Source organism: Hyaena hyaena, unplaced genomic scaffold, assembly GCF_003009895.1.
Source record: "Hyaena hyaena isolate Hyena2069 unplaced genomic scaffold, ASM300989v1 scaffold_183, whole genome shotgun sequence".
Lineage (NCBI taxonomy): Eukaryota > Metazoa > Chordata > Mammalia > Carnivora > Hyaenidae > Hyaena > Hyaena hyaena.
In genome coordinates this window covers 2,551,446-2,563,810 of record NW_024080815.1, presented here as the reverse complement: position 1 = coordinate 2,563,810, position 12,365 = coordinate 2,551,446, and the positions used below count along the sequence as shown (strand labels likewise).

General features: G+C 39.4%; 1 protein-coding gene and 1 non-coding gene across 2 annotated transcripts in view; both read left to right on the top strand.

Moving 5' to 3' along the window:
- The window catches only part of CTR9 (CTR9 homolog, Paf1/RNA polymerase II complex component), a 29,493-nt gene that overhangs the window by 15,002 nt on the left and 2,126 nt on the right, over positions 1–12,365 (top strand). The window contains exons 10-24 of the mRNA XM_039240900.1: positions 40–129; positions 244–372; positions 462–645; positions 2,369–2,457; positions 2,941–3,126; positions 3,376–3,463; positions 4,125–4,273; positions 5,991–6,107; positions 6,267–6,412; positions 7,581–7,652; positions 8,119–8,254; positions 8,400–8,546; positions 8,929–9,086; positions 10,402–10,498; positions 10,729–10,841. Of these exons, the coding sequence (XP_039096831.1) occupies positions 40–129; positions 244–372; positions 462–645; positions 2,369–2,457; positions 2,941–3,126; positions 3,376–3,463; positions 4,125–4,273; positions 5,991–6,107; positions 6,267–6,412; positions 7,581–7,652; positions 8,119–8,254; positions 8,400–8,546; positions 8,929–9,086; positions 10,402–10,498; positions 10,729–10,841 (1,901 nt within the window). The remainder of the gene's footprint in view (positions 1–39; positions 130–243; positions 373–461; positions 646–2,368; positions 2,458–2,940; positions 3,127–3,375; positions 3,464–4,124; positions 4,274–5,990; positions 6,108–6,266; positions 6,413–7,580; positions 7,653–8,118; positions 8,255–8,399; positions 8,547–8,928; positions 9,087–10,401; positions 10,499–10,728; positions 10,842–12,365) is intronic.
- On the top strand, positions 3,189–3,295 carry LOC120237544. The gene has a single exon (XR_005529980.1). It is a non-coding gene; the product is annotated as a U6 spliceosomal RNA (small nuclear RNA).

Below are 12,365 nucleotides of genomic sequence, written 5' to 3'. Positions count from 1 at the left end.
ATTAAGCCTGCTTTAGCTTAATAATCTCTTTTCTCCCAGGGCCATTTGAAAAAGGTCACGGAACAGTATCCTGATGACGTTGAAGCTTGGATTGAATTGGCGCAAATCTTAGAACAGACTGATATACAGGTATTTTAGCAGCGCTTTTTTGTCTTGTACCTGATGTGTTTTTTGAAAGTGTGGTGTAGTGTTTCTCCCTTTCATTTTCACCTACACCATATTCTCTTCACCATGAAAATACAGGGTGCCCTTTCAGCCTATGGAACGGCTACACGGATCCTTCAGGAGAAAGTGCAGGCCGATGTCCCGCCAGAGATTCTGAATAATGTGGGTGCCCTCCATTTTAGACTTGGAAATCTAGGGGAGGCAAAGGTAGGAAAACAGAAATATTCACTTCTTACATACTGTCAGGTTGAATGCACACCTTTTTTAACAATGTAATTTTCTTTTCTTTATCATAGAAATATTTTTTGGCATCGTTGGATCGTGCAAAGGCAGAAGCTGAGCATGATGAACATTATTATAATGCCATTTCTGTTACAACATCATACAATTTAGCCAGGCTGTATGAGGCAATGTGTGAATTCCATGAAGCAGAAAAACTATATAAAAACATCTTACGGGAACATCCAAATTATGTTGACTGTAAGAATTGTAAACTTTTTTTCATGAATTAAAATTCCCAGGACAGCAGCAAAAATTTAGCCTTAAAAAAACTCTTTCTTAGAACCAACAGTAAAAAAAAAAATATGAAGGTCATAATGTCCCCTTTTCTTCAAGACAAATTTGTGGCCTTAAAAAAATAAAAAAGATGCAGATTCCCTTAAATTTATTCTAGAAACTAAAAGAAACGACTAAAAATGAGTGGGCCACATGGAGGAGGACACTTGTGGGGATGAGCACTGAGTGTTATGTGGAAACTAATTTGACAATAAATTATTTGTAAAAAAAAATAAAAAATAAGAATGAGTGGGTCAGCTACCTTTATTAGACTTTGAATAATTCCTTGGCATATTTGGTGATGGATGTACTTTTCTGATGCTCCTGCTCTGGTTTCATATTCACATTTTTGCAGTGTTTATAATAGTGAGAAAGAGCACTGTTTTACTTCAAAGTAATTATTACTAAAATGTCCTACTTTGAGTCTTTACATCCTAGACATTGTAAAATATGAAACGTTTTCTGTTTTTTTTTTAACGTTTATTTACTTTTGAGAGGGACAGAGACAGAGTGTGAGTGGGGGAGGGGCAGAGAGAGAGAGAGACACACAGAGTCTGAAGAAGGCTCCAGGCTCAGAGCTGTCAGCACAGAGCCTGATGTAGGGCTTGAACTCGTGAACCGTGAGATCATGATCTGAGCCAAAGTCAGACGCTCAAAACGACTGAGCCACCCAGGTGCCAAATTCAGAAAGCTTTTAATTAAAAATAATTGGCAATACGTATTTCCCATAAAAGAACATAGAACTGTGATATTTTGACTCTTGTTAAATCAGGAGCTATTAACTTGGCCCCTGTCATGCTCTTATAGATACAAAAGTTATTTAAAATAAATAAGATTTTAGTTCAATGCCAGGCTGAATTTGAATTGGTTTGATAGGCCATTATTAGTTTCTTGAGAAGAGCGACATTTTCTGGAGAAAATAACAACTTACATTTGTGCAGCACCTTTTTACTGTTCTTTAAGTGGAAGCCAAGAATTAGAGCCCAGGTTTTCTAACTAGGAATCAATTCCTAGTCGTCTATGCTTTCACTATTTTGCCTTATGACAAGCAGCTTTCTAAGAAAAAGTGACAGTGCTGTGCATCAGAGAGAAATGGGAAACAAAACAGCTCTGAGTTTTTAAATAACTTTGCTAGAGATAAGGGCTTGGACCAGGATGTGAGCACTGGAATAGAGTAGAAGAAATAAGTCTGAGGTTTCAAACAGTGAGACTTGATGGCAACAGAATTACTCTTTAACTTGTTAGATTATTAGTTTTATTGTTGCTCAGTTTTTTTCACTGGGATTTTTCTGTTCATTGTACGAATGTATTAACAAAAATCAATCGTTTCAAAAGCATGATTTTAAAATTATGATATCTAGGGGTGCCTGGGTGCCTCAGTCGGGTAAGCGTCCAACTTTGGCTCAGGTCATGATCTCACAGTTCAGGGCTGTGGGTTCGAGCCCTGCATCGGGCTCTGTGCTGACAGCTAGCTCAGAGCCTGGAGCCTGCTTCAGATTCTGTGTATCCCTCTCTCTCTGACCCTCCTCCGCTCACTCTCTCTCTTTCAAAATAAAAAAGACATTAAAAAAAATTTAATAAAATAAATAAAATTACAATCTCTTATAGCTAATATTTTAAACAAAAACTTTTGAATGTGTATTTTTAGGCTATCTGCGCCTAGGAGCCATGGCTAGAGATAAAGGAAATTTTTATGAGGCTTCAGATTGGTTTAAGGAAGCTCTTCAGATTAATCAGGTTGGTGGTATAAATTCTTAGGTTTGAAAAACAATTATTTCACCTTTTTCTCTCTAGATTTTCTTTTTAATGGCTATCATATTCTAATATCTTGACATCACCCTATTTTACTTTTTTGTTAAAGATACTGACATAACTTCTACAAGTTATGTAAACTTTTTGATTGTGAGCCACAGAAATAGATTTTACATCATAGTTGAGTATACACATGTGTGTAGACAACAGCTAAAATGAAGGTTTTGCAAATCCTTATGTCCTGTTGCCATGTGCAGTACACTGGTAACCTTTCTATATTCCATTCTGTTGCATTTCTTATGCTGATAAATACACACTAAAGTGATTTTACAATTCATTAATCCAACCCTACTCTCAATTTGTAAATGTGCCTTGTAAACCTCTTCAGTAATCAGCTGTTGTGGAAAGATGATTAATATCTCTGACTCCAAATTACAGATTTTGTTTCTTTTTCTTTGTGTGTTTCAGGACCATCCAGATGCTTGGTCTTTGATTGGCAATCTTCATTTAGCAAAACAAGAATGGGGTCCAGGACAGAAGAAATTTGAGAGGATATTAAAACAACCATCTACACAGAGCGACACTTACTCTATGCTGGCCCTTGGCAATGTCTGGCTCCAAACTTTGCATCAGCCCACCCGAGATCGAGAAAAGGTAATTTCTTTTTGTCTCTTTATTTTTTTTTTTTCATTTTGTGTCTTTAAAACAAAACTGACGTGCTCGCTTCGGCAGCACATATACTAAAATTGGAACGATACAGAGAAGATTAGCGTGGCCCCTGCGCAAGGATGACACGCAAATTCGTGAAGCGTTCCATATTTTTAAAAAAAAAAAAAACAACAACAAAACTGACACTTGATTCCCATTTGAATTTTGTTTTATAATGTTTGTTTCTTTTTATAGGAAAAGCGTCATCAAGATCGTGCCCTGGCCATCTACAAACAAGTGCTCAGAAATGATGCAAAGAATCTGTATGCTGCTAATGGCATAGGTGATTATAAGACATGGGCATCTGTAGTGATTTGTGAAATGAATGCTTTCAGAGGAACATTTGTAGATCATAATTTCTCTCTAAATGTCATAAACATAGTTGTATTAAAATAGGGCTTTTAGTTGTTTATCTGGCTACAATTAGAAAATTCCTTTTTTTGGGGCGCCTGGGTGGCTTAGTCGGTTAAGCGTCCGACTTTCGCTTAGGTCATGATCTCGCGGTTTGTGGGTTCGAGCCCCGCATCGGGCTCTGTGCTGACTGCCAGCTCAGAGCCTGGAGCCTGTTTCAGTCTGTGACTCCCTCTCTCTCTGACCCTCCCCTGCTCACGCTGTCTCTCTCTCTCTCTCCTAGAAATAAATAAAACATTAAAAAAAAAAGAAAAGAAAATTCCTTTTTGTTAATTAAAAAAATTTTTTTTAAATATTTAGTTATTTTTGAGAGAGCGACAGAGTGCAAATGAGAGAGGAACAGAGAGAGGGGGGGACACAGAATCCAAAGAAGGCTCCAGGCTCTGAGCTATCAGCTCAGAGCCCAACGTGGGGCTCAAACCCAGAACCATGAGATCATGACCTGAGCCGAAGTTGGATACTTAGCCGACTGAACTACACAGGTGCCCCTACAATTGGAAAATTCTTAAATGTTAACCCTTTTATAATTTTAGGAGCTGTTTTGGCCCACAAAGGATATTTTCGTGAAGCTCGTGATGTATTTGCCCAAGTAAGAGAAGCAACAGCAGATATCAGTGATGTGTGGTTGAACCTAGCACACATCTATGTGGAACAGAAACAATATATCAGTGCCGTTCAGATGGTAATATCTTATCATTCAAGATATTTTTATATTGTGTTCATTGTTTTTTAAGTTTATTTACTTAGAGAACAAGCTGGGGCGGGGGAGAGAGAGGGAGAATCCCAAGCAGTCTCCACACTGCCCTCCCCCCACATGGGGCTCAAACTCATGAACCGTGAGATCATGACCTGAGCTGAAATCTAGTCAGCCACTCAACTGACTGAGCCACCCAAGCGCCCCTACTGTGTTCATTATTGAGCAGATGTTTTCTTAACCATTCTGGCCCTGTCATGGAGCTGCAGCTATTTCTTATGATACTGGGTCTGTTCACAGGCCTACCATCATATAATGTTAAGGCCAGTCTTTGGTGTCCAGACAGAGATAGGAGTCCTGGTTCCACCCCTAATTGCATGCCTTGGGCAGAGGACGTTCTCTCTGAGCCTGTTTCCCCATTTATGAAATGGAGATTGTATATCTTAAATTCACAGAATTCTGTGAAGATCCATTATGAAAAGTACTGGATACCATACTTGGCACTAACGTGCTAGTATATCAATAAGTACCCAGGATATAGAAGGAGTTAATATTTGTTTGCTCGTTTTACATTCTTCATTCTCAGATGGGAAAACTGAGTTTCAGAAAAGGTAAATGACATTTAAAAAAAAAAATTCCATGGAGATCAGTTTTTATCACTATAGAATTTTGTTAGGCCTTTCATATTTGTGGAGCGCTTGAACTTAGAGTCATATTTAGCATCGAGGGGCACCTGGCTAGCTCAGTTAATAAAGCATATGACCCTTGATCTTGGGTTCATGAGTTTAAGCCCCATGTTGGATGTGAAGGTTACTTAAAAATAAAATCTTAAGTATTTAGCATCTGTGGCATATTAAAATATAAAAAAGTCCTTAGGATCTGTGGGAAATTTTATGGTCAGAAAAAATAAGGGTCTTACCAGAGGTAGAAGATAAGAGCAGGCCAGGCTCCTGGAAGTGCTTAACTTTTTTCCAAGAAGGGTGGGTATTATTATCAAATTCAGAATATTTGAAAGGCACTCACAAGGATTTGTAGAACCCAGACTGCATACAGTAGTCTCAGAGGTTGTGTTTTTGGAGATGGGCCTTTCTGATCTGCAGAATGATAATGTTGCCTTTTAAAAATCCAAGTTAATTACTAGGGATATTCAGGGGGAAGCTCTCTAACCACCTTCCATGAAAAAGATCTTACTTATGACAAGATACGATCTATGGTCAAAAAGCGCTCATGGCAAAATTGACGCTGGTATTGCCATATATTGGTTTTACCAAGAAACTACCAACCAGAACTGTGAGACTTCTCCTGCTCATTGCCAGTAGATTCCACCAATCCTAAAGAAAGGTGGTAGAGCCTATAGCCCAAAGGAACCAGGTGTGTAACTTTTAATAATCTGTCAATAAGCTTGTCAATAGATTTTATTGCCAGAGATATGAAAAAAGCCATCCAATCTATTTATCCTTTCAGTATCAGTCCAAGTTTCAAATGGAATAACTATTTTGAGTACCTAGTTGTTGTTTGTTTGTTTTTTTAGTCAGACTTTTGTGTTGTGAGAATGTATCCTGGTCAATGTCAAAAATCATTCTCACATTAATCTTTGAAATTAACCATTCAGAGGGTAATGGCTTTAAAATCGCTTGAAATCTTCTTACACAATGACAATGTCATTTAATCCTTGTATTTCAACTAACTTTTTATTTTATTATAGTATGAAAACTGCCTCAGAAAGTTCTATAAGCACCAGAACACTGAAGTTGTACTGTATTTGGCCCGGGCCCTCTTCAAGTGTGGCAAGTTACAGGAATGCAAACAGACTTTGCTAAAGGTGAAAAGGAGAACTCATTATTTTCACTTAATTCCATGCTGCATTATATACTTTTATTCTATTTTATGCATGTTTGTGTACTTAACATTCTATGTGAATAAAATTCTTTTTTCTCTTCATTAGAGTATATGAAATATTTGCTTTGTTTTTTATCTATAGGCTAGACACGTGGCGCCCAGTGATACAGTACTTATGTTTAATGTGGCCTTGGTCCTGCAGAGACTAGCTACCTCTGTTCTGAAAGATGAAAAGAGTAATCTGAAGGAAGTACTTAATGCTGTGAAAGAACTGGAGCTTGCACATAGGTAAAGATTTTGTAGAAACAGCTTTTGAAATACTTTGTTTCTTTAAATTCGTTGGTCTCAAATGGTACTGAAAATCACTTCCCTGAAGAATAGATCTCTACCAGAAGCATTCCAGTGATTTTTAAGCCATAGCAGGTGACTGCCACCAGGTGGCGCCAAACTATGACCAGGATCCTGCCAGATTTGGATGGCGTAGTGTCCCCTAGAACTGGCTGGCTAGCTTTGCAAGCTTGCCCTAAATTTTCATTAATCTGACAGTAATATGACCCAGCATATTACACACTTGAAATTCTTAGACTCCTCTTATGTTGGTTTTACTACTTAAAACTGCTGTGTCTTTTCATGGAATAATTAATTTTCATTGAGCTAAGATTAAGGCCTGTCCTCTTAAATATCGGACAGGTTTCTGCAGCGGAGCTCAAAACTTATGTACTTTTACAGGATTTATTTGTAATTCAGTGTGTAGTAAAATCAAAACTTGATATTTCTTCAGGTTTTGTCTAATCTTATTTAAATTCTTATAAAAGCATTTTTTTTTTGCCTCGCCAGGTAGACCAAGCGCCTTTATGGCCTATACCTCCTAACCTCCATGCTGATGTATTTGATAAATACAGTGTTTAGTTAAATATTTGCCGCCTGAACTTATTTTTGATAATTTGTGAACTTACTGATATTAAATATGACTACTTATCTTCATGAACTTGTTTTTTATTAAACATTTTAAGTGTTACATTGATGAGAGTCTTTTTTTAAGTGAGTTTCATATATAATTTTCTTATTCAGATAGCCTTTCATGTATCAAATAGATTCATGTAAGTCAGTCAATATGTAAGCCTTTTCTCAGACTATTTTTGTAGAGCAGATTAAAAATCTAAACAGCCAGAGCACCTAGGTGGCTCAGTCGGTTGACAATCTTAACTCGATCTTGGCTCAGGTTATGAGCCTTTGGTGTGTGGGACTGAGTCCTAGTTCAGGCTCTTCGCTGGGAATGCAGAGCCTACTTGGGTTTTTTTTCTCTCTGTCTCTCCCCTGTTCGAGCGTTCCATCTCTCTTCCCCTCTCTCAAAATAAATAAACAAACATTTAAAAAGTAATAAAATAAAAATCTAAAGGGCTTATTTCATTAGAATTTTTTTTTCAGTGAAATTTTATTTTCTCATTCCGTTTAGATACTTCAGCTACTTGAGTAAAGTGGGAGATAAAATGAGATTTGATTTGGCCCTTGCTGCTACAGAAGCCAGGTAATGTTACTGGTTATGGACGGTGACTTTGGGTGAGGCAGTGATAGCAATGTTTGCTGGGTGGCCGTCCAGTGGTCAGTGTTTCCCACTTGTCTTTGAGACTCTCCAGCCTGGACCAAGGCTTTTTTCCAAGGGTCTTTTCAGGGAATATGACAAAATCAGTGTGGTACAAATACTTAAACTGTGTGGGGAAAATACTTTCTATCTATTCTGACTCTTGGATTCACATGTGAAGATTATGTTGAAAATCTTTGTGATTAGAGAGGACACTTACAATTTGGAAAGTTACTATAGTTGACAGTATTGACTTATGAGAAACTAAGTTAATTTTGCTAATTAAAATATCCCACAGATATTTGCTAATGATCTGGCCCTCTAGCTTGTGTAAGGAAAACAGATCCTCTGGGTTTTTGAACAAAAAATGTACTAGCTGCATTCATGTTTCTCTGAATCTGGAATATTGTAGGCAGTGCTCTGACTTACTGAGCCAGGCCCAGTACCATGTGGCCCGGGCACGTAAACAAGATGAAGAAGAAAGGGAGTTACGGGCCAAACAAGAGCAAGAAAAGGAGCTGTTAAGGCAAAAACTTCTTAAAGAACAGGTATTTGTTTGTTTTCAGTTATACTAGAACTCAAGCATGGGGTGCACACATACATACACCTTGCATGTTAAAGAAGTCCTGCTGGTAGTCATGATATTTTTTCAACATTCTGATGTAGTTTTTTCCTACTCTTTTTTCCTCATAGGAAGAGAAGCGTCTCAGAGAAAAAGAAGAGCAAAAGAAACTTTTGGAACAACGGGCCCAGTATGTTGAGAAGACCAAAAATATTCTTATGTTTACTGGAGAGACCGAAGCAACAAAAGAAAAGAAAAGAGGAGGTGGTGGTGGGCGGGTAAGATGTGACTTCTGCTCGTGCTGATGGCACCATCCCTTTCGTTTGACTTTCAGAAGCAAATATAACTGGTTCTGTTTACTCAGCGCTTAGTCCTTAGCTTTGACTTCCTCCTTTGCTGAGAGGCAGTCTTCCAAAACTGTGCTTTACACAGTATTATTTGGAAATGCATTCCAGCATTAGCTCAGGACGTTGGACCTTGTGGTGACCTAAAGCCACTTGAGCCATTCAACCTAATTAGAAGTCTTCAAAATATGGGCCCCACCAAACACCTCTCCCATGCAGCTTGGTAAAAGATCCTTCATTTGTCAAATGACTGATAGGATCTGGCCTTACTCCACCAGCCAAGAGAGAACTGATTGTAGTCTTGTTTGGGTTTCAGCGTTCTAAAAAGGGAGGAGAGTTTGATGAATTTGTCAATGACGATACTGACGATGACCTGCCTATATCCAAAAAGAAGAAGAGGAGAAAGGGCAGTGGTAGTGAACAAGAAGGAGAAGATGAGGAGGGTGGTGAAAGAAAGAAGAAAAAGAGGAGAAGGTATTATCAATGTGTTGTGAATAGCCTCATAAAGGTGGCAAAAGACCTTTCACCTTCTAAATCTTTCTTGTGTTAGAATTCATGAAACCTGGTCATAATTTGATCTGTCTAGACAGTGAAGCCTTCTTTTCCCCTGACTTCCTACTAGAATCCTAATAATCCTAAGATCGACCCCACTACCGGATCCCCAGGTACCTAGAACCACCACACATCTCCACAGCTTTTCCGTGAGAGCTGCAAGTTAGTCCTCACTGCCTTATGTCTTCAAAATTGTAATGTTTATTTATTGGAAAATGTGTGCAGTTTAGGATGAGAAAACCTGGTGTGCCCACACTAACAATCCATGTGCAAACTTAGAAAAGTCACTGAGCCTCCGTTTCCTTTGTGTAAAATGTCATAATGATGCCAACCTCAAGTTTTGCTAGATGTGTAATATGTGAATTAATGTGAAAGAAGGGTCTTTTATTTTGTCTTTTAAGTTTATTTTGAGAGAGAGTGTGCATATGCATGCACGTGCAAGCAGGGAAAGGGCTGAGAGAGAGAGAGAATCCCAAGCAGGCTCTGTGCTGTCTATGCAGATCCCAACTTGGGGCTGAAACTCACAAACCACAGGATCATGATCTGAGCCAAAATCAGAAGTCAGGCTCTCAACCAACTGAGCCACCCAGGCGCCCCTGAGAGAAGGGCTTTTTAATCTTCTCTGTGCCATTAAGATAAGTGGTGCCCGCCCGTCTCTCACTGGAGGTGCCCCTGAGCTGTCCCGTTCCTTGCCTATGGTGCTTCCCTGTCTAAGAACCTCCAGTTGGCTATCTTAGCAAGACCTGTTCTTCCCCCCTGTTGGCTAACTCTACTTGGGGAAGAACCTAACGAATTCATTCTGACACAAACCTATTAAATGGAAGCTATGATAGGACGTCAGCAGGCCTGGAATGAGTAGCTGGCAAGGAAAGAAGAAGAGGGGAAAGATGTGAGATTTGGAGCCTGGGTCTTTTCTTCCATCCTCTATCCCTCCACTAAGTACAAGATTCAGGCTTATCTTAGATGAATAAGAGGACTCAACAGGGACTAAATTATTTGGTGGACATCGCATAAATACGTGGTTCTTGCAGACTCCTGAGCTGTGTGCAGCAGTTGTAAATTATGGCCTCTACCCTTGAACTGTGACCTCTGCCCTTGACGAGTGTGCACTATGGTTGAGGATAGCCCAGTAGAGAATAGCATTCAGAATGAATAATATTTTGATGACAAAGTAGTCTTAGATTTTCTAGGCATGAGTGAATCTTGACAGACTTTCTCTTGATGTTCACTATTTAAGACCTCCAAAGGGAGAAGAAGGATCTGATGATGAGGAAACAGAAAATGGCCCAAAACCGAAAAAGCGCCGTCCACCAAAAGTGGAGAAGAAGAAGGCTGTAAGTGTATATAATACTGTGGTTTTCATTCCCGCTATAGGCATAAAAGATTGCTCTACACAAAAATGTATTCTTTCCCTGCAGTGTCTTCAAGCACAAATGCTTCTTTTTGAAGTGTACTCGTTGCTGTTTATTATCATCATACCACAAACTTAGTTTAACACGATGTCCTAACAAAATGCAACCTAGGAATATTGATTAATCTATTATGTCTGATCTTCTTTCTTTAGCCCAAGCCAGAGCGTCTGCCTCCATCAATGAAGGGAAAAATAAAATCCAAAGCCATAATATCATCAAGTGATGATTCTTCAGACGAAGATAAACTTAAAATTGCTGATGAAGGGTATGAATTTTTTCCGTAGTGCATTTTTTTTTTAAAGGTTTATTTATTTATTTTGAGAGAGAGGATGTGAGTGGGGGAGGGGGAGGGAGAGAGAAGCTCAAACAGGTTCAGCACTATCCGCATGGAGCCAGATGCAGGGCTTGAACTTCTGAACCGAACTGTGAGATCATGACCTAAGCCAAAACCAAGAGTCAGTCGGACACTTAACCAACTGAACCACCCAAGCACCCCTCCCTTAGCGCGTTCTTTTAATGAAAGGTGAGAGTGGTCATTGTGCCAAAATGTCTTCCCTCCAGCTTCTTGGAATCTCAGAGGTAGAAGAAACCTTAGCACACATCTTAATTTAACCCTGTCATTTTGTCCTGTCACATGTTTGTCCCTCAGAGAAGAAAACCTATTTTGAAATCTCGTTTCTCCATGGATATTAGGATATTAGGACATTTCCTGGATGGCATCCTTCTAAATGATCATTTCTCCATGGATATTAGGATATTAGGAAATTTTCTGGATGGCGTCCTTCTAAGTGAATTGTATCACTTTCCTACACTTACCAAACTGGCTAAAACTGTTATGAGCAGCCTGATCCTGGCCATGTGGAAATGGGGCTTTTTGACCTTTTCCTCTCAGGGGGCAGTGGTGACTTGCTCTGTGTGGGGCTTCTCCTACGCTGCTTGTCCCGTACTCTCCTTTAGCTTATGGCGCACCTGGCAAAGCAGTATTGAGTTTACTTGTTCTAAACTTGTTCCTCAAGCTGGAGGTTCCCCTGTCCCCACATTTGGATTCACAGACTAGGACTCTTAATCCTGTCCCACCCCTTGTATTTCTACCGGTGTCTGTCATTTCATTCATTCATTCAACAGTCATTTCAATGTCCATTAAGAATTCCATGAGATAGTGTGCTGAGTGCTTGGGGATACAGAGGAAAAAGTCATAGACTCTGCCTTCAAAGAATTTATGTTTTAGAAGCAATGAAGTATAACATAAACCAAAAGTCACCTTATAGTGGGATAGATATGGTCACTTACGGTGTTTCTCTCCGGGGACCATACGTAATCTGGAATTCGGGGGAGGGTTGTAAGAGACTTTTTTTTGTAAAAGAAAGGCTGTTTGAATTGAATCTTGGAAGAAGAACGGAGTGCCGGTTGGTTAGAGGTGAGCAGTTAGCGTGTTAAGGGAACTAAAGGTGCCAGTGGGGGTGCTGGTCTTATAGGTAACGATCTCTAGGGAAACATCTGTAAAGACTTGCAGTTCCTTTTTTCTCTGAGGACACTGGCTGACACACGTCGGGGTAACTTTGCCCTTGCCACAGTGTTACTCTGGTCAGTGGTAAGAGGCCAGCATGAGCAGAGCAGTGAAGTGTATGGTTTTAGAATGTGCACTGTTAAAATGTGTAGGCAGAAAGGTCCATGTGGAGGCTGAGCTGATGTCAAACTGTGAAGTCAAGGCCAAGTTGGTTTGAACCACTTGCATCAGTTAAACTTGGTCCTGATCGTCACCAAGTTTTTGCTTATTTGGCCAGGTGGA